This window comes from Lissotriton helveticus, chromosome 3_1 (genome assembly GCF_964261635.1).
Source record: "Lissotriton helveticus chromosome 3_1, aLisHel1.1, whole genome shotgun sequence".
Taxonomy (NCBI): Eukaryota; Metazoa; Chordata; class Amphibia; order Caudata; family Salamandridae; genus Lissotriton; species Lissotriton helveticus.
Window position 1 is genome coordinate 1,385,471,659 of NC_136061.1, and position 23,533 is coordinate 1,385,495,191.

General features: G+C 44.6%; 1 protein-coding gene across 2 annotated transcripts in view; it reads right to left on the bottom strand.

Annotated features, from left to right (window-relative positions):
* The window catches only part of SLC49A4 (solute carrier family 49 member 4), a 670,368-nt gene that overhangs the window by 378,315 nt on the left and 268,520 nt on the right, over window positions 1–23,533 (bottom strand). For both annotated transcript variants that reach the window (XM_078682027.1, XM_078682029.1), the window contains exon 3: window positions 10,046–10,311. In XM_078682027.1, coding sequence (XP_078538153.1) covers window positions 10,046–10,311 — 266 coding nt within the window. The remainder of the gene's footprint in view (window positions 1–10,045; window positions 10,312–23,533) is intronic.

The window sequence follows — 23,533 nt, forward strand, 5'->3', positions numbered from 1 at the left end:
CCTATCTCCCTTTTCTCCAGATGAGGTAAGAGGATCATTTACCAATGATTTAGCTTAAAGAGCAGCAAGACCTGGCCAATGATGCCCTAATTTTAAAGGACAGACAAGACACGAGTAAGTAAGACAAAACGAAACATCTATCCTGGAGTGAAATCTAGAAACCCTGGGAACATTCCATGATTACCTGACCACAAAGGGCAATAAAAGGGAATGCAGATGGTTCTTAGGAAGAATAGGTATGCTCCCCACCGAGGAGATGAGGTTAAGAAGAAACAAGTGCATATCCCCAGCATGTGGATGCAGTGAAAAGGAAACTGGAAACAATGCACATTTGCTGCTGAACTGCCAGAGATGGAAATCACTGAGAGCAAGGTTAGTAGAAGAAACGTAAAGGTGGCAAAAATGATGTGCCTGAGTTTGTATTTTTTCTTCTAACTTATCAGTATGACGACATTTCAACGGTAGTGGTAATTTTTATTAAAAAAAGCCAGCGGAGAAGGATGAGAGCTATAATTTTATTCAGGTTTTCTACACACCAGACGTAATCCCAAGGGATGATAAAGCTCTCTACAGCGAGTATGTGAACATATTAAATTTGCAATTCTATATTTACAATGGTCACTGTAATTTAAATTTAGATGTGTGTTTGGAGAATAGACACAGTATACAAGTGAAGGGCAAGAAGTACATTTGCAGTTTTATATTTACAGTGGTCATTCCAGATAGCATTGAGGTAGGCTGCCTGAATATTGATACAGCACATGATCAAGGAAGGTAAGAATCTAATGCATTAGTGCATGTGTAGGTAGGCAATGCGACAATAGAAATCATGATTATTTTGCATGTGAGAGTGGGAGGGGAAAAAGAGAGCAATATGGGATTTAAGGTGAGCTACCCTTTACAAACGAGGAGCTGCAACCTTTAAAAGAAAATTGGACTATAGGTGGCAACTTTCCCCTGGCAATCTAAGCATTAAGCCCCGGAAGGTACCGGTATGTATAACAGAGGCCATGAACAAGGTTCCATCAAATTTACAGTTCTTGCTCTTGAAACTTTAATTAAGAAAATTATATCTATCCTCACTGGCCTTCCCTGCCCCTACATGTTGTCCCATTTCTGGATTCGCATTCCTCCTTTCTTGTCCAATTCCGCCACAATATTTGAGGGATCATTATGAGGTAAACTGGACAATGCTGGCCGCAGCGTGGGCGCGCCGAAGGCGTGCCAAAGGCAAGCCAGTCTGCGCCCATCCGGGTCCAGGGGCTAGCCACTATGCCCAAATCATCAGATATTTCTCTGAGACAATCAGACAGCTCCACTCGGAACATTCCTTCCTCCTGACACAAGTGCAAAACTAAGCCACATGGAGATTCTCCAGGCATGAAGTTCGTTCCCCGAAGTCCGAAAACCTATCCTCCTCACTCACCAACCGCAGGAGCTCAACAAACATAGGCCCGCGGAACTACTGATACACTACCCAAACACCCGCTCCTTAGTTAAGCACCAACTAGACATTTTTCTTCTCCTAGCAACCAATAAACCATATATCTTTCTAGTGACGGAAACCTGGATGACACTCGATTCCACCCCTGACATTTTAGCAGCAATACCCAATGACTACTACATCCTCCACGTCAACCGTCCGCTTGGCAAATGGTGGGGGGGAGGGGGGAGTAGCAGCCATTATCCACACAAACCTTAAATTCACAGCCCTAACTTGTCTCTGCTTCCCGGAAACCGAAAACATTGTAATTAAATTGGAATCTGCCTCAGACCCGATCATCTGCGTGCTGGTTTATTGGCCCCCACACCAGATGCCCCTGTTCCCCCACTCTCTGAGCGAACAGGTCGCTAACCTAGTTATCAATCACGCAAAAATCTTACTGGTGGGTGACTTCAATTACTGGTACAATGACCCACATGGAGGGCCTCAGTCAGGTGAGCTGACCGATCTCCTAACTAACCTAAACTTGACCCAGCAAGTGTCCTCAGCTACACACGCAATAGGGCACATTCTGGACCAATTCTGGACTAACAGCCTGATAATATCTGCACCTGCGATACTCCCATGCACATGGTCAGATCATCCTTTAATAAAGTACACCATAAAGAACTACACCACTGACAAAACCCCCACGGCTGAAGGGGGGATGGCCAGGAAATGGAATACCCTGATACACTGGCTAGCACTTAAACTCAGCGTCCGATATCAAAATCTTTGAAGCAAAAATATCAGCTTGGCTACTTACTGCCAGCAATAAGCATGCACCGCTCAAAAAAGTAAAACTGGCATGCGGCGCTGATGCTCATAGATGGTTCTCTTGCGAATTGAAATCACAAAAATGTGCCCTTCACCAAGCGGAAAGGCAGAGGAGGCAGAACTATTCTCTTGAATGGAAACCCCACTGCCTAACGGCACCAAAAGAATACAAGAAGGCCATTTTTTCTGCAAAAGCCGCTCATTTCTCATAAAGAATTCTTAACTCCAACAAGAGTTCTAAAGAAATCTTATCAATTGTCAATGAACTGTCCAACCCAGATAGAACCTGGCACATCAGGGACACCTGGGCATCAGCAAGACCAAAGAAAGTTTATGACTTCGTTTTGGAGGCGGGGTCCAGGCCTAAGTAAATTGGTCAGTGCATGGAGTGGAGAAGCAGTGACAATGTAAAGTGAGGAAACAACCTACGATGATAATAAAATAACCTCAGAGACCATGGGAGCAAATATGCCTAGACATCACTCAGGGAAATATTACGTTTTGGTGGACTTATTCTCTAGGTGGCCTGAGATAATATCCACTTAGGATATTGAGACAAGTAATATAGTGACATTTTTACAGGACATTTTTGCCAGACAGCGGGTTCCAGATTCCATTTTGATGGATAATTGATTACAGTTGGTTTCCTCAGAAATGGAAACTTCCTTGTTATCGGGTGCCGGTGCCGCCCGCTGGGCCTCGAGGCGCACCGCGCGCCGAAGCTTGAGCGTTTTCTTTGACCTGAACTTGGAGCAGGCCATGCAGTTCTCCTCGTTATGGTCCGGCGAGAGGCATTTATTGCAGACCGGGTGCACGTCGATATGTGGGTATTTGGACCCACAGACGGGACAGTATTTAAACGGGCTCCGGTCCATGTTGAAAAAGTCGTGGTCTTGCTGCGATGAGAAGGCCTCGATGTCCGAAGAGTAACTCGACTCCGCAGATTCCGCCTCAAAGAGACGGGAGAAACTCGAGACCGTACGCAAACAATACCGACGTAGGTAACGAAGGCCTTTTGGCCTTAAAGAAGTAAGTTTTCTCGGTTCCGACAGAGAGACGTCGAGACCGCATCCGAACCCAATGGCGGAAAAAAACAATCTGGGGATGGAGCCGATGCCCATGCGCACTGTAGTCCAGGGGAGGAGCCACCTATCTCAGGATACTTCGAAGACTCTTCCAGGACAACAATGTGCGATCATCCGGACCCAACACTAGGCGGCGATCTATGCAAAAGATATGAATTTAGCAGCCCACATGCCTCGAACACTTCCTTTCATAAAATGGTATTCTCCACAAGAAATGTTCTTTATATCACACAGAATCTGATGGGGTGGTTGAAAGGTTTAGCAATGTGCTCAAAGAAGCTATACAAATGGCTCAACAAGAAGCAAAGGATTGGAGGAAGTAGATTCAGACAAGCGTGGAAGTGTATTGTCTCACCCTACACTCAGTCATGGGCAAGGTACCATTTGAATTGTTTAGGGGAGAGAGCCCAACTCTCAGATGAGCCACCTTGGATTAATTATCTCAAGGGAAAGGACGAGGAGGCGGGACATGGGAAAACGAGGCAACAGGAAAAACATTGTGCAGTAAAAGGCCGTATGACATGAGCTATGCAGTAAAGTGTACAGTAGTATCTGTGGGGGATTTGGTCAGGATAAAATTGCTTACAGGTGTGACAAAGACAACAAGGTATGGTAGTCCTCAAAGAATGGTTAAACGTTTTTAAAATGCAGTCAAACTAGATGATAAACATATTTGGAATTTGGGAAGGGTGGTTGTAGTGGCTGCAGAGCATGGAGCAGGGAAACAAAGGAGGAATATCATGAGCAACATGAAAAGGGGCCTGAGCACAAACCTAGACGGGAGCGATCCCCTGCAGGAGACATGACATCAGGTGGAGTTAGCTGGCGACACAATAACAGGCGGGCAGGACCACCTGAATGTTTTAAAGATTATGTTCTATTTTGGGTCATCAAATTCAATTATATGATGGATGTGCTTTGGTAAGCTTCCTTGTATATCATGTCTCCCTCACTTCTCTTTCATCAAATTTAATTATAAGATGTATGTATTTTGGTAAGCTTCCTTGTATATTTTTTATCCCACTCTTCTATTCCTATGTATATATTTGTTATTATTGATTTTGCAATTAAGTTGTCAATGATTATATCAATCTTCTATACTAATATAATAAAGAAAGAGCCCAAACCTTTGAAGCGGGTAATCTTAGTAACCACAGCACCAATCACAACACCCAATACAGCATTGGAAAGGACAGTTGCAGCAGAAGGACACAGGCTATGCAGACGCCTACCATATACATTTAAAAGGTAAAAGAACCGTGCCTGTAAAGTAGTCCCTTGTGGGCGTGTCTGCGTTGTGCTGGGGGCGTGTGCTGGGGGAGTGACAAACGCTGGGGCGTGTGGTACGTTCCGCCCTTCATGCCATGTCTCATATCATGTGCTGGGGGCATGGGCGTGTGCGGGGCGCGGCATTACGAAAAAAAAAGCGAGCGTACATTCCAGCTCCGGGTGTGCTTGCCCCGCGCTCCCAGTGCCGTGCACCTACTTTACTGTATGTAGGTCAGGCATGGCGCTATTCCCAAGGGCCGGAAGGAGTGCAAACAGGGGCCATTGTGCAGGAAATCTAATCTCGCCTTATTGTCCGGTGACGCCTGAAGCGCACACTGGAGATTTACCACTTCTGCTGCGCACAGGCCTCGCACGACGCACATCCGGAAACAAGGCCCGCCTCCACGGAAATAGCAAGAAAGGGCCTATCTCTCCCTCGGTAAGTACATTGGTGGCACAGCGGGCCACATCTCCAGCAACATACTCATATTGTTTCACCACCCATTTGAAAAATGCACAGGTCTCTCTCATTGATGGCCTGTACTGAGATACACTTTTAGACACACCTCCCGCCAGAAGTTCTATGGAGGGCGCTCACATATTAAGATTTAGGCATTTGTTATGGTCATTTTTATTGGGCAATATTTCGTGTTCTGGGGGCGTGGCCAATGGGTGCGACAATCGGCCGGCAGCAATTCATACCCGGACAACGTCGGGACGGGCTGCTTGTTTGATATAAAAGGGAAAAGTGTGTGGTATTCAGATATCCAAGGATACCTGGGGAACTTAGTAGTAGAATGTGGGATGCAAGATGTTCTGAGAGCGGCGGTTGGGAGTTGGCAGACCAGAGCTTAATGGTGGCTGAGGCATTGTCCTTATGTACTCAAATAAACCCAGTTTAACATATTGAGAAGTCAAGTTACATCATTACAAAATTGTTCTTAACCTGTGGTTCGGGGACCCATGGGGGTCTGCAAAGCCTACTCAGGGGATCTGTGACTGCTTAGAATATTAAATAATACTAACAGATTATTAAAGTGTTATAAATGAAGAAGCAAAATGTAAAACTGAAAATGTTAAAACGTTCTGTAAATGTGAATTAATTTGAAATTGGAGGCTAAAAAGTTAGTTGGTATGCTCAGATGGATTCGTGGTAGCAGTCAGTACAAGTTCATCCAACAAAGTAGAACATGGATGATGGGTTACCTTAGTTGAATTTGGAAAATCTCCAGCCTTCCTATTTAAAAAAGAAATTTCGATTTATTTTACATTTGTTTGTGAATTAAATAAAATATTTAATCATTCATGAATTACTTTGATGAATGCTTGTGTCTGAATTTGTATATATTGTTTTGAGGTTCCAATCCTCAAAATTGATTAGGTTGTAGTCCCCAGCTTCTATTAATGACTCCGTGCAGGTCCCCGGATTCCAATCATTATTCCATGGGGCTCCCTGGATTCTAGAAATGATTAAGTGGGGGTCCACCAAAGTCAAAACATTAATAACCCCTGATGCAGGCAATGATGTATGTGATATGAGTGAAGCTGTAGTACAGTGTCAGGGAGTAGGGTTTCAGTACAGTAGTGTGTGAGTAGTAGAAACAGACATACGCTATATGTGTTATATGTGCTGTTGTGGATCGTGTTTTTGGTGGCTTGTGTAGTATGTTTGCATCAATGTCGCTTGTGATGTGGTTTGCAGGTGAAGCTGTTGCATTCGTATAGCCTTCAGACCTCAACAAGGCACCAACGTGCTTTGCAAATGGACATCAAGCTAGGGAGTGCTTTGGATGGAAGAATGTAATGTCTCTCTCTCATGTGGCTCATATGGATGGTGTTAGATGTTATATGTAAAGACCAAAGTTGTGCCCTAAGGTGTTTTCTGTTGTGGTGCCTATACGAGAATCTGAAGCAAAAAAGATTGAAAGCTAGCTAGTTTTAGCTTTAGTAGTTGGTGTGGGGATGAACAGAAGGCACCTTCGTATAGTGTGGCCTATGTGGAAAGAGTTCTGGTGTTGTACAGGTATGGCAGAGACAGCTCAAAAAAGGTTGTAGGAAGTGTGTAGTTATGCCTGTGCACAGGGTGTAGTAAAAGGACATGATAAAAAACAATATTGTCCAGATACGCGATACCTACCATTTTTGCTCTGGCTGTGTCATACAGTTTAAAGCACAATGAAAAGCAGAATAGCAACTGCCCAGTAGCAAATGTTGATACCCTTGGATGAGGTTGAGGCACAACCTTGTATATCTATCCTATATGGTTTGGAGCAAGCATAGGAGGAGCAGGGGAGTAATGCAAGGAATGAATGGGCAACCATGGTATATGGTCTTTTTTTTAACAGAGTTTTATATAGCGCGAACTAGACCCGGACTGAATCGGGTATCAGAGCGCTTTACATAGCACAAGTTACCTTACATGAGGACACACATTCATTTTAGGCACAGGGAGATTAAGTGATTTGCCCAGAATCACAGGAGGTTTTTGGCGTCGTTACCGAGACTCGAACCCAGATCCCCAGGTCCGAGGTCGAGCGCTCTAGCCGTTAGGCCAGCTCCTCTCCCCTTATGTGCTAAAGAATCCACCCATGGAGAAGTAGGGAACACCCATAATAATGGGCATTATTTAGCGGCCTATAGTGCATGCTGTCCTGGGTCACTGTGGAGCACCTGAAAAGTACACCCTGAAGAGTCCTTTCAGAACCAGCATGAAGGCATCTTTAGAAATATGCAACCATAATATATGCTCATGTGGGTCCATCAAGGAGTGGCAAAGGAGATACTGGAATGGGAAGCGTTTGCCCTGTCATCCTATATGGTTTGCAGACTTCCCCTCAATCCCTGGACTGACAGAGCAGCAACCTAAGCAATGAAGTGACACCACATACACATGGAATTCTAGGGACCATCAAGGAGAAGTGATAGAAAACAAGAGGGGTAGTCTATCAGTGGTTCTATGTAAAGAAAACATTTAGGTCACACAGGGAGGGACAGGGTCGTGGTTCAAGACAACAGTTAGAAGGAGGTGAATATGGCACAAGTTCAGATCCTGGGCCCTTTAAAAATGGAACTAGCATTAACAGAGATCACACCACAGGACAATGCCCTTAACCTTTCTGACCTTCATCTGGAACACCTGCCTAAATACAGTGGGAGAAGTAAGGTTGCACCTAGGGTTGAACCACAAGTCACGTAAAGTATAGGTAACAGGCAATCTTAATGTAGGGTGTATGATTGTAGAAGTTATTTCAGATAATATATGAAGTTTGTAGAGTCCACTGTGAAAGGGGGATTAAAGCTATATATGTAGCTAGCCCCTGGGCCTGTACTTTATAGTGGGAGTGAATTTTAATCCTGTTATAAACATTCCCTAATACAGGAAACACTGGGTCCTGGAACCAGATATCCGTAACCAAATTGTAGGCATAACAGGCACAGTTACTGCAAGAAAATCAAACTTCTGTAGGACCAACAGCCAAATGTTACCATAAGAAACCACCTGCCAACAAATGAACCGCATATGATTATCGATAGATCCAGAACCACATACATATTATTTGCTCGCATGAATTTACTAGAATCTTAAACAAGACTGTTAGGCCATAATAAGGATTGAAAGTGAATACAATCCACTGGTACTAAATGTTATAAACAAGCACAGGGAAATTACTATTATTCTGTGAATAGTTGAGAGGGATTGGTGGGTTGGGGGTGTCCAACTGTGCTAATTCTGTCCGCTAAGATTAGAAAAAGACTTCAAGTCCCAGATGGATTTGAGTGAATGCGTTTCTGGTAACGGAAACTGATTCTGTCAAAGGATATAAAATTACAGCTAATCTCTGAAAAGGGATGATAAACCAAGGAGAATAATCCAGTTTAGTAAGTGCCTGGCAACACTTCCCCTCCTGTCAATGCTCGAACCATCACATTGGTAGCAGCATCTCCCACAAGTAGAAGAAATAGATTGGAGCTATAACTGACAGTTGCACTACCCAATATTTTCCATGGTGCTCCTACATCTGAAAGGGCAGGAGTGACACGGTTCAAGAAGAAGTGCTCTTCCAGAAGCCACAGACTCACGGCCTTTCACCCACTTAATTTATGGTGGCCTTGGCTAAAATAACAAAGCTTAGGTCCTCACACTAGATTGTTTAAGTGTCTTATCTAATGAAATCTATTTAGCCTTGTCCTAACAAGACATGGGTTTGTGTCTGAAAGGAACTGGGATTTGTGGCAGGATGCAGAACCATGTCTGTTAAGCACAAAGATTTTAGTATCCTGGGCTGCTAAGAGTGGGTGAGTCAGTGAGGAGTGAAGTACGGCAGGGGTCCCTGTATGAGGGAGAACAGGAGCACTGTAAAGCATTTTAAAGTGTGTCTTGAGTGAAAATGTAAGTAAGTTCCACTTCAGGGGTCTGACTCCGACCCCAATGTGCAGCTGGAGAGAATGCACCTCAAATTTCAAGAGTCATCCAGTACTCTGCAGCAGGTAGAGGCTTTCAAACATGCAATGCTGCAATTTTTCCAGGCAATTCTGGGTCGCTTTGAAGCATCTTTGAGCACCATGGATCCACCGGCTCCCACAGTAAGACTTACGACTGCGCCAATGGAACCCATCAGTGCTCCGCCCAGCATCCCAGCGGCACTGAGCTTAAAACAGCCTTCAGAAATAGCAATTTCTTAAAGGAGAATCACAGTGAAGATTTTCCTCAAGTACACACCCACAAAACACATCAGTTACAGCCTTCCCTCATTCTGCCATGCAAACGCGTACACCTACATTCACAATTTCAACAACATTCTACCAAACAGCACACTATAGTGTGTACCATAGAAGAGAATGACAGTACAACATATTACCTGCCTCGCCAAACCAAAATGCCGAGAGTATACTTGCCTGTCTGTTGCAGTCCCTTTGAGTTGGGAGAGGCGAGTGCTTTCACAGTTATTTCGCTTACCAGCATGAAAGCAAGAAAGCACTGGAGCACCCAAACAGTCTAAGTATAGCTCAGTGGTGTGTCGTGGAAAAAGTGATTCTCTGTCCACTACCCATTAGGGGATAACTGCACTGTGTGTTTTCTTAAAGATCAGCACCACCATTTTCCAGAGATTGCTCCCAAAGAGTTTAAGATAACCCAAAAGAGTAATTCTTATTGCCATGGTGAAACTGAAAAATTCCTGGGCTAATAAAATCCTAATCGGATCAAAAGCAGGGAATAGATGGGTTAGATGGAGTACTGCAAAGGGCTCAGTTCAAATCTTAACAAACTCGAAGAAAGAACAGTTTCATGTGGTCAAATTTAGTAAACTCACCAAACAATAACTTTTTTGAAGACTCGACACTGGGTAGGTGGAGTGAAAGACTAATAAATATAAAACAAAAGTTTCTGTTCAGTAGAACTGATACGATAGTGAATCAAAGTCTAAAATACCTCCATACATTACAGCTTCAATACGATCCCTCATTTGGCCATTGTGCCCATGTGGTGAGGCCAGAGGTGCTGTTCCATTCGGACCTGGAACAACCAATGGTCCAACCAAAAATGCGCATGCCCCTCCAAAGTAACTAAGCATCGATGCAATGGCAGTAGCTGTGGCACGCTCGTCCGGGGAAAACCATGTTGTGGAGAGGAAAGGAGCAGCATTCATTACAGTTGGGCCCGCTAAGCCATTGAACAGCTGCCCTGCATGTATCAGCCTGAAATAGAGACAGTAAGGATAGTTAGAGATGCATGGCATTCAATATCAATGCTTAGACATTGCCAGCCAGGATTCTATAGCTGGACTGGAAGCAAGAATTAAGTTTTTATCTTTTTTTGTTTTACTCAAAAGCTTCAAACAACATTAAAGCATCATTATAACCACACACACATACACACACACAAAGAATCATTTGATAAGAACAACAAAAATCACATGAGAAAAGGCTGCCTAAACAGATCAGAGTCCCCAGTACAACCCAGATTTCTCCCCTTATTTGCTGCTCAACATCTTAAGATAAGTGCGATTTTGTTATTTACTTCACCTCACTACTTCTAGTGTTAGAGCCATTTCAGTTTTGTATGCTTTGTACATAATACATCAGTAACACTGCGGTATGTCATATTCATACATTCATTGGTGCCTCCAGAGAACGCCAAGCTTGATGTAGCAGAACATTTACTTTTCAGGCAAATAGGTCAGCTGAGCTCTGCTTGTTATGGCTGCAGGCAGCGAGTATCTGGTCCGCAACACAGGGTGAATGGTGCTATATCTTGTGTTTTACTTTGCATGTTCCCCGGTGCATTCACTGGTCCTTGCTGCTCAGCCAGTATGAACGCACTGTGCGGAATGTTGGAGTGCAGGGTGATGCAATGGGAGTGTCAGTAGGAGTATGGGCTTAGCAGCAGGGAGGCTTCTCTTGGTGGGGCTATCTCAACATCTAAGCACCTATAATATACTTACCTGCAACTAAGATCAATAAACAATCTTATATTATCTACAACTGGGCTAATGGACTTCACTACTACAGTGAAACTTCAGGTAATCTAGTCTTTCTTTCCTAAGGGTCCCAGGGACTTTGAAAGTATTGGAGGTAGAGGCTGGGATGTGTTTCTTCAAAGAAAGACTTCAGGCAGACTTTACAAAGGGGCAAGCTGGTGCCATGAGCAACTCTTGGAGGCATTTGCTTCTGGCTGTTCACCGCAATGAACCACCATTGCGGAGCAAACCTGTACCACCACAAATGTTCTCTCTTCCCACCAGGGTTCTCCAAACAGTAAATTGTTCATCTCTATTGCGCTTCTATCTTTCCTCAGATGAAGAATCTTGATTGCCGATTTTTCTGAGATGAGTGATTGCACATTTCAAATGGAAGTACAGTTTGTTATTTGGGCTGCCTTGAAGCCAGTGTATAAGACACTGAAATCAAGCCTTTTCCTAACTTGCTCCCACCACTTTCTCCAAGGGAAGAGGTAAAGGCTACTCTGGTACTTTGGGGATATGGGTAAAGTGGAAAGGCACTGTCGTACTAAAGCTGAAGCAAAACTTAACTGGCCACTACAATCTGATTTTTCGGAAATTTTTTAAAATGTATTTTAACCAAAGAGTCACCTGCCCTGGCTGAATTAACCCACTAGGAAGGTAATAGGTTTCTTGTAAATGGTTCAATAAGTCTAAATAATAACCTCAAGCAGGACAGCGAGCTCACAATCTCATATGAAAGATTAATCAGATGGGAATTATGGAAGAATTTACAAGTGATGGCCATGTAGGAGGCCCTAGAGCAGCTTCCTCAGGTGACTAGGCCATTCTCCACAATACACTCAATACCAGTAAGTCATGCTACAATACATGATCAACCCTTTTATTGTTCTTCTAGGTCTTTGGACTGGATGCCACCACAGAAGATGCCATATGTGTGCAGGGTTTTTTAGAAACACCCACTGATAGAGACGTGCTTATCTACTTTATGGCAGATGTCCCCAAGCTGCCTTTTGAAGGAAGGGTATCCTTAACACATGAAATACGTCTCAAATGACAACCTTCAGGGGCATATTATTTTTGAGAAACCTGAAGAAGAAACAGACAGGTTGTGGAATTCATATCAGGACAGAGAAGGATAAGACGGTCTAACATTTTTGGCTCCAATAAAGAAAAGTAATGAAATGTAGTGAACAGCTTTTAAAGGGGGGTAAGGGTAGTCTGAGGTAGAAAAGTGAGGACAGTAACGCCTATGTCACTGAGATAGTGTTAATGTGAGTACAACATAAGGTTAAAATGAATGGTCTGCAAAGGTAAGGAATAGGTGTAACTATTAGGATGGGCTTGGGTCATTCTGAAGACACACAGTGGCAATAATAGACAGTGGTGGCTCGCACAGGTAATGCTGTGGGGCGGTGAGGCGGGCCTGGTGGCTAGGTAGTGGAGTTCGATAAACTACAGGAAAAATGGAAAGCGAATAAATAAACAAATAACACCACTTAACTTTCGCTTGTCGCATCGCCGACATGTGGCGAGCGCAAAGTAAGTGGTTTTATTTATTTATTTGCTTTCCACTTTCCAGTCGTATGTCAAACTCCACTACCCACCCCCCCCACAACCCGGTCTCACCCCGTCCCACCTCACTCCGTTACCTGTACGAACCGCCACTGATGGTGAAACACTTGAAAGCTGAGAAAAATAAAACTGTGATGAGGGGAATTATTGAAACAATCTCAGTCACTATTAATTACTCTGACCTGCATTCCACTCCATTAGTTTTAGGACTGGCTTACAACACAGCTGTTGCCAGACCTTAGGTGATCAACGTTGTGCTTTTAGTAGTACTGCTGAAAGAGGGTATTTGGCTCTGGCCACGTTAATAACCTTGAATGTAGTATTTACTGGAGTATAAATTGTGTGCATGCTACAAAAAGGAGTTCTTGTTGCCTATCCTATTAGCTCTTTAGAGATCATCCTTTCCTTACAAGGTTTACCACACTGCAATGTCATTACGCAGCAGCTATTTAAAAGTGTGCAACTGCCATCTTGTCCTCCAGTTTTGCTATTCATTTTTATTTTATTTATCATTGAACATTTTGCTGAAGGTCAGGAAATAGTTTGTTGTCTCTTTCTATGATGTCTTGCGTGGGCTTCTGAAGGAGATGGGTGCTGAGGGTAGAGTTCAGTTCATACAGTCTAACAAAGGCAGAAACATACCAGGAGGTCCATAAATGAAGGCCACGCAAATTATCCACCTTACTTCCTCCTCGGCCCGAAAATGGTGCAGGGGTGACAGGAATGCATGCGCATGTGGCAGAAAATAACATCTCGGTATAAAGTCCTATGCATCAGGAAAATTGCCTGTTTTCGAAATGCTTTTCGACAAGGTGTAATGTCTTTGTGCTCCCTGGGCCTGAAGGCGTTAGCTCTACGGATTTACCCTAAAGCAGTACTCAGGCCTGGCCAGGGAGTCCAATCTGTACTGTGAACAGCACCACCTGAACCAGGAGTACAACTAGAGACGCTCACAGGGCTTGGAGGCCCTTCCTATCTGGACCTGACCTGGACAAAATATAATACTTAGTAGCCACTCAATGAATTCATGTGATCCACAGCAATTTAAGGATACAGTGAATACAATTTGTAATTATTGAAGGAATATATATGGCCCATAGCCATGGAGGGGAATAGCTAATTGAGAAAGAATAATGAATTGACTGCTTAGTCCTATCACATTTATGTGTGTCAAATGGAGAATGTATTACATAATAGATACACATGTTTTTATTAGAATGTAAGTCTGCAGTGAACGGGAGTGGCAGGAGGTGTGTAGGACGTATCACAGTAATTGTGATACAACTATTTTAGAGCGATATATTAGTTGGCATGTGATCTGCAAATTACTTTTCCCTGTACATTGTAAGAATATTTGAGGTATATTGTGCAATATTTTGTCATGTGACTTGTGCTGCGATGCCAAGGAAATGGCCAGATACGCTGCCCCGACCACTGCACTTACAATCCTAGGATTTGGGGCTGACCATTTGCATGGTGCTCCTCTCCAGTCCTGATTCCACTCCTCAGTTGAGGAGTCAGCCTTGATAGAGCGTCACGTTATTCTGAAAATTGTAGGGGTGCACCATAATCCCAGATAGTCAGCACCCACATATCTAAAGGAATGTATTAACGTGTGGTTATTAGAAGTGCAGTACTAAAACAGTATATATTAGTGAGAATAGAAATGTAACTGTCATTTATGAAGCTCAATGTAGTGTTTAATCGAAAATGCATTTTAGATGATGCATAATTAATTAATTCACATATAAGGTGATGCATTAGAAGTAAACGTGCACCATATTAAAGTCTGCACGTGTAGTTTGCTTATTCATGTATGCAAAGTAATGTAATCAATGCTTGTAATGTGATTTTGGAAATGTATGCTAAAACATGAAAAGATCTAGAAGATTTACTATGCCTTGCAATGAGAGGCCGGTTTGAAATTTCTTATGTTAGTTGAATATTGCAGGCCCGAAATGTATTTTCCTTGGGAAAGCTCTCAGTAGAAGGTAGTAAGCAGATTTTGTGGGCGTGCAAGGTTGTTTTGTTCACATGTTTCTTGCTACAGGTGCAAGGACACGCATATCGTTAGGCAGAATAACCCTTTTGTTTTAGGAGTTAGGATGGTAGGAGAAGCTGCTATAGGAGTGTACAGGAATGAAGATATGATACTTTCTGCGGAGAAGGTGCCTGGGACCCAAGGACATATCAACGCTTTTTGGATGCAGTCTGAGTTTCAATGGAAATGTACAGGTAAGAAAACCTGTCTGAAGGGGCATGTAAAAGGCGCGTTTTATAGTTTTGGGATTTTGTATTAGGGATAGTGCCCCAGATGGGGGAGCAGTTGAGGACTAAAGGGGAAGCTAGAAGGAGTATCTCAGAATGAGCTCTGTAGCTTTAGCTATTTATCTATGCAAAGTGAGTGTACTTCTGAGGAAGTCCTCGCTACTGACACCTTTTTCTCTCTTGTCTGGGGATGGTGCTAAGTAGGGATGTCACTTCAGCGACATGGGAGGGACAGATTAATTGTTTTTCTTTTCTAGGTTAATGAATACTAAAAAACAGATTGGAGCAGTCATCTCACCCAATGCTTCTAGAATTAACTATTCTTCTTATTCTGAGTAGGATGAAACTCTTGAGTAGGGTTATGTTTATATTAGTGCCCATTTATTTTCTTCACCTCGTGTTGAGGTGTTTGCACGTTCTGTTATTTTTGGCTTTGTAATAAATCCCTCTAAAATGTGATTTCAGAGTCAGTGATCCTTTAGAGTTTCAAGATTGATTTGGTCGATCATGTGGTAAAATTAGATTTTTCCCCTTTACACTGACTTCTTAGTAGATAATAAAGATCCAGTCGACCTAGGATTCTTATAATTGGTAAGATATGATAAAAGATAAGATAAGAATCCGGATTGTTATCAGTTGGTAGCAGAGTAGGATGATTTTCTCCAGAGTAAGGGGAGATTCAGATTAGGATAAGAGATTTGTGAGCCCCGTAGAATTCAAGTGATGGTTGTCTGGCGGATCGTCAGTGGAGGACGGCAGAGTTCGATGGAAACTGACGGAGAGTGACGGTGCTGTGAAAGCAGCAACTCGTGGGAGAGTGAGTATGAACAGGGTCATTTGTTGTTAGATTGCGGTGTTGTTTTGATAGTGTGATGTCTTGCGGTGTTCTAGTGAGTTTTGAGTGATTTTGAGATCAGGCTGTGAGCACGCGCAGCCCAGGAGATCTTAGGCTCGACGAGTAGCCTGAGAGATTGTGGTGTAGAAGACACCCAGAGAGTAGTCGACCACTGATTGGGGAGACGGGAGACGTCAGTGATTACCCCACCTGAGATAGGGAGCAAAAGGGTGAGTGTCTGAGTGGCTAACGCAGGGCATAGGTCACTGTGAATGTATAATCGAGTAATTGAATCCTATCAGTGATTAGTGCAGCTGTCCAGTCATTTCAGGGACAGACAGTTGCCAGGTTGAGGTTGACAATTACAAGAGACTGTGGACGGACAGTCAGAGCAGCTATTTGTTGGTTGTTTCGCGGACAGTCATTTCAGAGTATGAAACAGATGCGCGAGTGAATACGAGAAGATTGTAAAGGAGGAGAACTGCAGCGAGAGGAGGAAAAGTGACGTCAGAGGGTTGCGCGCTGCAATAGGTCAGTAGGTGTGAAGCCGCGCTGGTATTGATGGATAGTCATCAGGAAGTAAAAGTGCGCTGCGAGAGGAGGAAAATAATTTCATCATGAAGTGTTTTAGAGTTTTACGAGATATGTGTAGAGGAGATAAAAGGGTTGTTACTCGAGGAGGAGAAGAAGCTCTGCCCGAGGATACCCCAACTCATTACATGGCTACGAATGTGGGATTGCATACTATACTTTGGCTTGAGAATTGGCACAAAATGACAGAAGGAAATGAGGGATTGACTTTTCCCGGTTATGGGACTTTTAGATTGGAAGTGTTACATCAGTTGGAGGCAATTATGGCTTCTTTGCAACCTTTACCTAGACCAACAGAGTTTGAAGCGTTACATGCATGGATTAGGCCAGCCCATGAAAGAAAGAGATCGAAGTCAGGATAGAGTGAAAAAGTCGATTAGGGCGTTTCAGGATCGAGATGGGATGCATTGTGGAAAAAATGGAGTGCAAACTATTGAGGGAGATAAGCTGTTCTCTTGTTGGTAAAGACAGGAGATGCCCAAAAGAAGTGTGCAGAGGAAAGCGATAGCGACACCGATGACAACTTGATAGAAAGGTTGCTATCATAGAGACCACCTCCATATAACCTAGACTCGGAAGACGGAAAGCCAGCGCCGACAGAGGGAACGGGCGAATCACAGGTTCCAGCTAGTGCAGGAATAGTTGGGAAACTATCAACCGGAGGGAAGGGAACACAGACCCCAGTGAGCACGGAAGTTAAGGGGGTTATAGGTGTTAGGAGGTTGGCGGACGCTCTTATGGTGCTGGTTACCATTGGTCCCATAGTGTCGGTGTATGATCCAGATCAAGCGAGGAATGAGAGTTCATCAGAGTTAAGAGTAGAAGAGAGAATTAGCCCTGTAGGGAATGGCACAGTGAGCGGAATAGCTCATTTACAGAGGCCCATAGAATCAAGCACGCCCTTGACAGCCACTGAAGACTCGTCAAGAGGACAGATGGGGATAAGGACGGTAAGGCCGAGATCCCTTGCCGATTCGAGATCAGACCTAAGAATGTGGAAGCCACCCGTGAGGAATAGGAATGACAGAAAGTTGGGATCACGGAAGTGGAGAGAACAGACCAGCCCTTAGAGACACAGTTGAAGGGAATAGATGCAGCGAACAGAGCAGTGGAAGCGGAGAATCGAGTGGTGCATCTAGTCGAGGGACTCTGAAAGCGGCCATAAGGGCAAAGATGTTGGATGTAGTGAGACTGAAAACAGAGGTAGATGAGTAATTGAGGGAAGCTTGCCTTTGGAGAGAGTGGAACATTACGAACCAGATGAGTTATTATTTGTGGCAAAGGATGCGACTCGTAAGGCAAGGTCGGCACACAAGAAACTGTCTGATTTGGCGAAAAGATACGAGGTGGATCTGTCCAAAACAAAGATGTTACAGGGGAGTCACACGTTGCAGTACAGTGATCAGGAACTGGAAGAGAAGAGAGTCATTGGGCTGAGGACTCACATTCGTGAAATGATTGTAGGGGTAAGTGCATGGAGTATGCTCGATAAGTGGGAAGAAAGATGGTCCAAGAAGAAGAGTGCCAAAAATAGCGTAGGAGTGACACCGCCTCCAAGAGGGGGAATGCTGGGAGTACAGAATCACCCTTTGCGAGAGGTAGCTAATGGAGGGTATGTGCATGTGCCTTGGAGTAGAGGTGATCTGGCAGCATTCACAAATTACTTCCCTAAGCTGAGGGAGAAACCAGTTGAATGGTACAAACAGGTTGATCGCTTTATTAGGATCTCAAAGGTGTTGTGGATTGATCTGAATATGCTGTTTGACATCGTAGTTCCGCGCGATTTGTGGCCAGCTTCTAAGGTTGCTCTTGATTGGCCTACTTCTGAACCAGATAGGGATTCTGCTACGAATGGTCCTTCGCCTATTGTCATGAAGAAGTTTGAACAGGTAATCACATGGCTGAAGTCCAAGGTAGCGCCACAACACATTGATTGAGTCAAGATAGATCGAATAGTTCAGGAACCAAAGGAGACAGTACATGAGTATTATGAGAGGCTTTTGCAAGTCTTTAAACAGTACAGTTGGCTAGATACCTTAGACCCAAAAGATATGGGCCAGTTTTTTTCAAAGTTCGTCTTGGGTCTGAGACCAGCCTCATGATTCAACAGCAATTGATCTGTTGACAGAATAAGCCAGTGGACGAGATACTGCGATATGCCAGGTATTGCAGTGATGAGGTGGTCTCATAACATAGGAAGCTTCAAGATAAGCTTATGCTAGTCCAGATGCAAACTGCTGAACAGGGACTCCAGATGCAGACGAGCGGAGGGACGTTAGGGAGAAGACAGGGACACGATCAGGGAGGAACACAGAATGGTCAGGATCACGGAAAAGGAAAAGTGGTGGACCCCAAAATGGGAATGGATGTGGCAACACTGAAAAAGACCTCTGCGTGTCATCTTTGTCACCAGATCGGGCATTCGAAACGCGAGTGTCCATTGAACCCACAAATCAGCTGCAGCAGGAGGTAGACAGTGCAGATACTTGAAATGGTAAATACCGTAACGAGGCCAAATTCGATGAAAGGGCGAACATTGGTTCCACATGTACAGGTTCCCCAGCCACCTAGAATCTTGCAAGGAATTCTGACATACCTGCAGATGCCTCTTTTTGATGGATCTGACGAGTATAACCTCGACCCATTGGCATGACGGTGACTGAGGGGGGAGGAAGACTGCACTCTTGGGGCAGTCTTGGAGGTAGACCAGAGGGGACCGTTTGTAGAAGCTGATGTTGACGGTCATCCTAACACCTTTTTGGTTGACACTGGTGCTACCCATTCTACTGTGAGATCTGCAGTAGTCCCCAACCTACCCCTCTCGGGACAATCGAAGTTGTATGAGTACCAAACAAGAAAAAGACAAGTCCATTGACTGAGCAAATTCCTGTGAGAATAGGAACTTTCCAAGATAGAAATCAATTTGTGGTGTGAGATTCAAGCCCAGTCTGCCTGTTAGGAAGGGATCTTTTGTGTAAGCTTAACTGCACTATTTATTGCACCCCCAAGGGAGTGGAGTTGCAGACCAATGAAGATGATGCCTTTAAGGTTGCAAACCAGCACTTGTGCATTGAGATGTACCCTGTGGTGACAGTGGAAGAGCTTCGACTTGACTTAAAAGATTCAGTCTCTTTGAAGGTGTGGGATTTCACAGGAGAGGATATTGGACTGATCAAAGGAGTTGAACCGGTTAAGATCCACGTTGAGTTTCCAAAAACACCTCAGTATAATCTGCCACCAGAAACGATCGCAGGGATAAAGCCTGTAATCAACTCTATGATCAAGCAGGGAATTCTGAAAGAAATAATTGGCAGTCCATGCAACTCACCTATTATGGGACTGCAGAAACCGAGTGGGAAATTCAGGATTGTGTAAGATCTGCGAAAGGACAACACAATAGTTGTTCCATGTTGTTCAGTGGTACCGAATCCATCAGTGATATTGTTTCAGATTCCATGCAAAGCATAGTGGTTTACAGTGATCGATTTGTGTCAAGCCTCCTTTTCGATACCACTCACTCCATGAGGAGAGCCAATTTCTTTTTGCTTTTAAGCTGGAAAACCGTGTGTTAAAATGGTGTTGTATTCCTCAAGGGTATACGGAGGGCCATCGATCTTCAATCAGATTTTGAAGAAGAATCTTGAGAATCTTGTGTTGCCGCAGAACTCAGTTCTTGTGTAAATGTAAATGTAAACTTGTATAGCGCACAAATCACCCCTAAGGGTCTCAAGACGCTTGTACGAATACCGCTGTGGAACCCATCCTGGCTTTCCCTGTGAGGTGTCCACTCCTGGGCACCCCCAAGGTGGAGGCCAGGCATCCTTAGCGTTGTGGGGGCCGTTGTGGAGATTAAGCAAGCTATTGCCCAGAGTTGCAGAGTGGGGCTCCATGATTAGAATAGGCACCGAGGCGAGAATTATAAGGTCCGTGGAATTTTTGAGCCCAAGACCCGCTGAGGTGGGGAATTGAACCCTGCTCCCGGGCTAGACCTCTGCATCAGGGTCTGCCGCTCTAACCATTGAGCCACACTTCTCCACTTGTGCAGTATATAGACGATCTCCTTGTCACATCCAAGACAGAGGATGCTTGCAGGATTGACACCATTGCCCTACTGAATCATTTAGCAGAAAATGGACACAAAGTGTCCCCAAACAAGTTACAGTATTGTCTGAATGAGGTGCAATAATTGGGTCACCGTATAGAGAAAGGCAAGCAAAAGGTGTCCCCTGATCGTATTGAGGCAATTACGAGTATGGCTGTGCCTACCACACAGAGGGAAGTCAGGATGTTCATAGGGATGGTTGGCTATTGTCGCCAATGGGTTCCCAACTTCTCTCTGAAAGCAAAGCCCTTGCAGAGTCTGACGCACAAGGATGTGAGTGATCTGGTACCATGGGACAATGACTGTATGAAGGCGTTTTTGGAGTTGAGAGAGGACCTATGTCGTGCTCCGGCCCTGGGAATGCCTGGTTACAATAAGCCTTTTTCATTATTCTGTTGTGAACAAGAAGGTTGTGCATTATCAGTTTTGACTCAGGATCACGGAGGTGTCCATAGACCAGTTGCCTATTTCTCAGCTACTTTAGATCCATTAGCTTCAGCGTTGCCCGGATGTCTCTAGTCCGTTGCCGCAACAGGTGTCAGTATTGAAAGGTGTGAAAGCATTGTGATGGGGCATTCTTTAATTGTGTATGTTCTGTATTCTGTTGAACTGCTCATGACAAGGACGAAAACACAACACCTGACCAACAATAGATTCATACGCTACAAGCAAGTCATACTTGCTGTGGAGAATGTGATTCCAAGAAGGTGTTCTGTTTTGAACCCAGCCACTTTGATGCCTTTACCAAACACGCTTTATGAAGACTGTGAGGATCATGACTGTCTCAATGTGGCTGAACTTTGTACCAAACCGAGACCTGACATTGTTGATGAACCTCTGTCTGACCCTGATGAAATATTCTCTGTTGATGGTTCATGTTTAAGAGATAGTGTCGGTCAGTTAAGAGCAGCGTTTGCTCTATGTACCATTACGGGAGTGCAGAGATCTGGGCTTAAATCCATCGGTTTCTTGCTCACCATGCCATTCCAGTTTGAACCCAGCCATATCCAAATCAGTCTTGACCCTGTGCCCCATGGGAACAGTCCAGCCCGAACTGGCATGCAGTTCTTCCCTGGGTTTGAAACAAGCATCCTAGGACCGGTTTCGGGCTTTCAGCCCTCATCCGCCAGGATAGCTTTATTTCAGGGACATGGAGAGCACGGGACTCACGTCTGAGCATACCCGTCCAACTCGGGGTGACAAATGCAAAAATAACAGTTGATGTCATACATTCACCCCAGTGCAGAGATCTGGGCCAAGAAATCAAGCTATCCTGGCTAATGAGGGCTGAAAGCCCGAAACCGGCCCTAGGATGCTTGTTTCCAGTCCAGGGAGGACCTGGCTTGGCAGTTCGGGCTGGACTGTTCCCATGGGGCACAGGGTCAAGACTGATTTGCATATGGCTGGGTTCAAACTGGAATGGCATGGTGAGCAAAAAAAGGATGGATTTAGGCCCAGATCTCTGTACTGGGGTGAATGTATGACATTGTTCTGCATTCTGTCCATCAACTGCTGTTTTTGCACATGGGAGGGGGACGGATTTTGTCTCTCTTGGCAATAAATATGCTGATGAAGTTGCCCATTTTTGTGCTGAACAAGGTTGCATTTTCACTGGAGATTACGTAGGAGAGAGCCAAGAAAGAACAGAGTTCAACATGATGTTAGCCATGGCAGACACTTGGGATGAACTCAAGGGCCCGCAGGAACAAGTTTCAGAACAGGAGAAAAGTGTGTGGATCAAGCCAAGATGTGAGAAAGGGGATGTTGACATTTGGGTCTCGAATGATGGTCGAGCAGTATTACTGGATGATCTGTTGAACCCGATGGCAAGACAAATTCATGGTGCGGTACATTTGGGCAGAAATGCAATGGTGTGAGTGTTCAGACAGACGTGGTACAATTCACGATTTCTTGCAGTGGCTGAAGCTGTATGTCAGAGGTGTGTCACTTAACAAATGAATGCTGGAAAGAAGACTGTGGTTACTCTGAGTCACATTGGGAGGTCGAGGGGACCTTTCAATAGAATGCAGACGGATTTCATTGAAATGCCTTGGTGCAATGGGTTGAATGGTTTGGTGGTGGTATGTGTGTTCTCATGATGGGTGGAGGCTTATCCGACACGTTGGTGTGACACACTCACCGTAGTTAAGTTGCTGTTGAGTACACCCGATAGGAGAACAGGTCTTTCGCCCCACGAAGTATTAATGGGAGGGCTATGAGGTTGCCAGCAGTACCATCAACAGCCTTAATAAACATCACAGATGATCTGATCCTTGATTATTGCAAGGGACTCACTGATGTGGTCCGTTCTGTGTCTCATCAAGTGCAGGCTGCTGCTGTTCTAGCTTCGAGCAATCTTTGTCACGACCTGAGTCAAGGGGATTGGGTTCTTGTCCGAAAGCACGTGAGGAAGAGCTGATTGTATGTTTGCTGGAGAGGCCCTTACCAGGTGATACTGGTAACTAACACTGCAGTAAACTGTGGGGGACTGCCAAACTGGGTGCATGCTTCGCACACCCACAGAGTTTCAGCACCCTTGGAAGAAACAGCTTCTCTCCCGAATGAAAATCCAGTTGTGGTGGCAGAGCCACTGGAGGGGACAAGCCAAGCTGTGATGGTTGTTGAGGAAGCTGGTTACTCCCCAGGCCAAGCTGAGGAGGGTTGCAATGACAGCAGCACAGATACTGCTTCGGAGGGAGGAAGTTGCTGTGAGAGTGGTCCAGAATCAGACTCAGCAGAAGGAAGTGGTGTGCAGGGTGGGCGAGAGGAAAGCAGCAAAACTAAAAACAGAAGAAGTGTGGCGCTAAAGGCAGAGGCGACTGAATCTACTACTGGTTTCCGGAAGAAATCTTGCTCCGGTGTCTGAGGACTCTGAATCAGGAGAGTGAAGAAGGGCAAACTCGTGGAGGTCTAAGAAGATCAAGAGTGCCTTGCCAGAGATACGCTACTCCAGAATAGTCATACGTTGTGACCGATGCCAGGAGCGCTGAGTTACGGGAGGCTGGGGGCAGTCACAGTGGTCAGTAATAGTCCTAACGTGAAAATAGATGTGGTGTTGTTGGTTCAAGGACTTGAAATCTAAGGAGT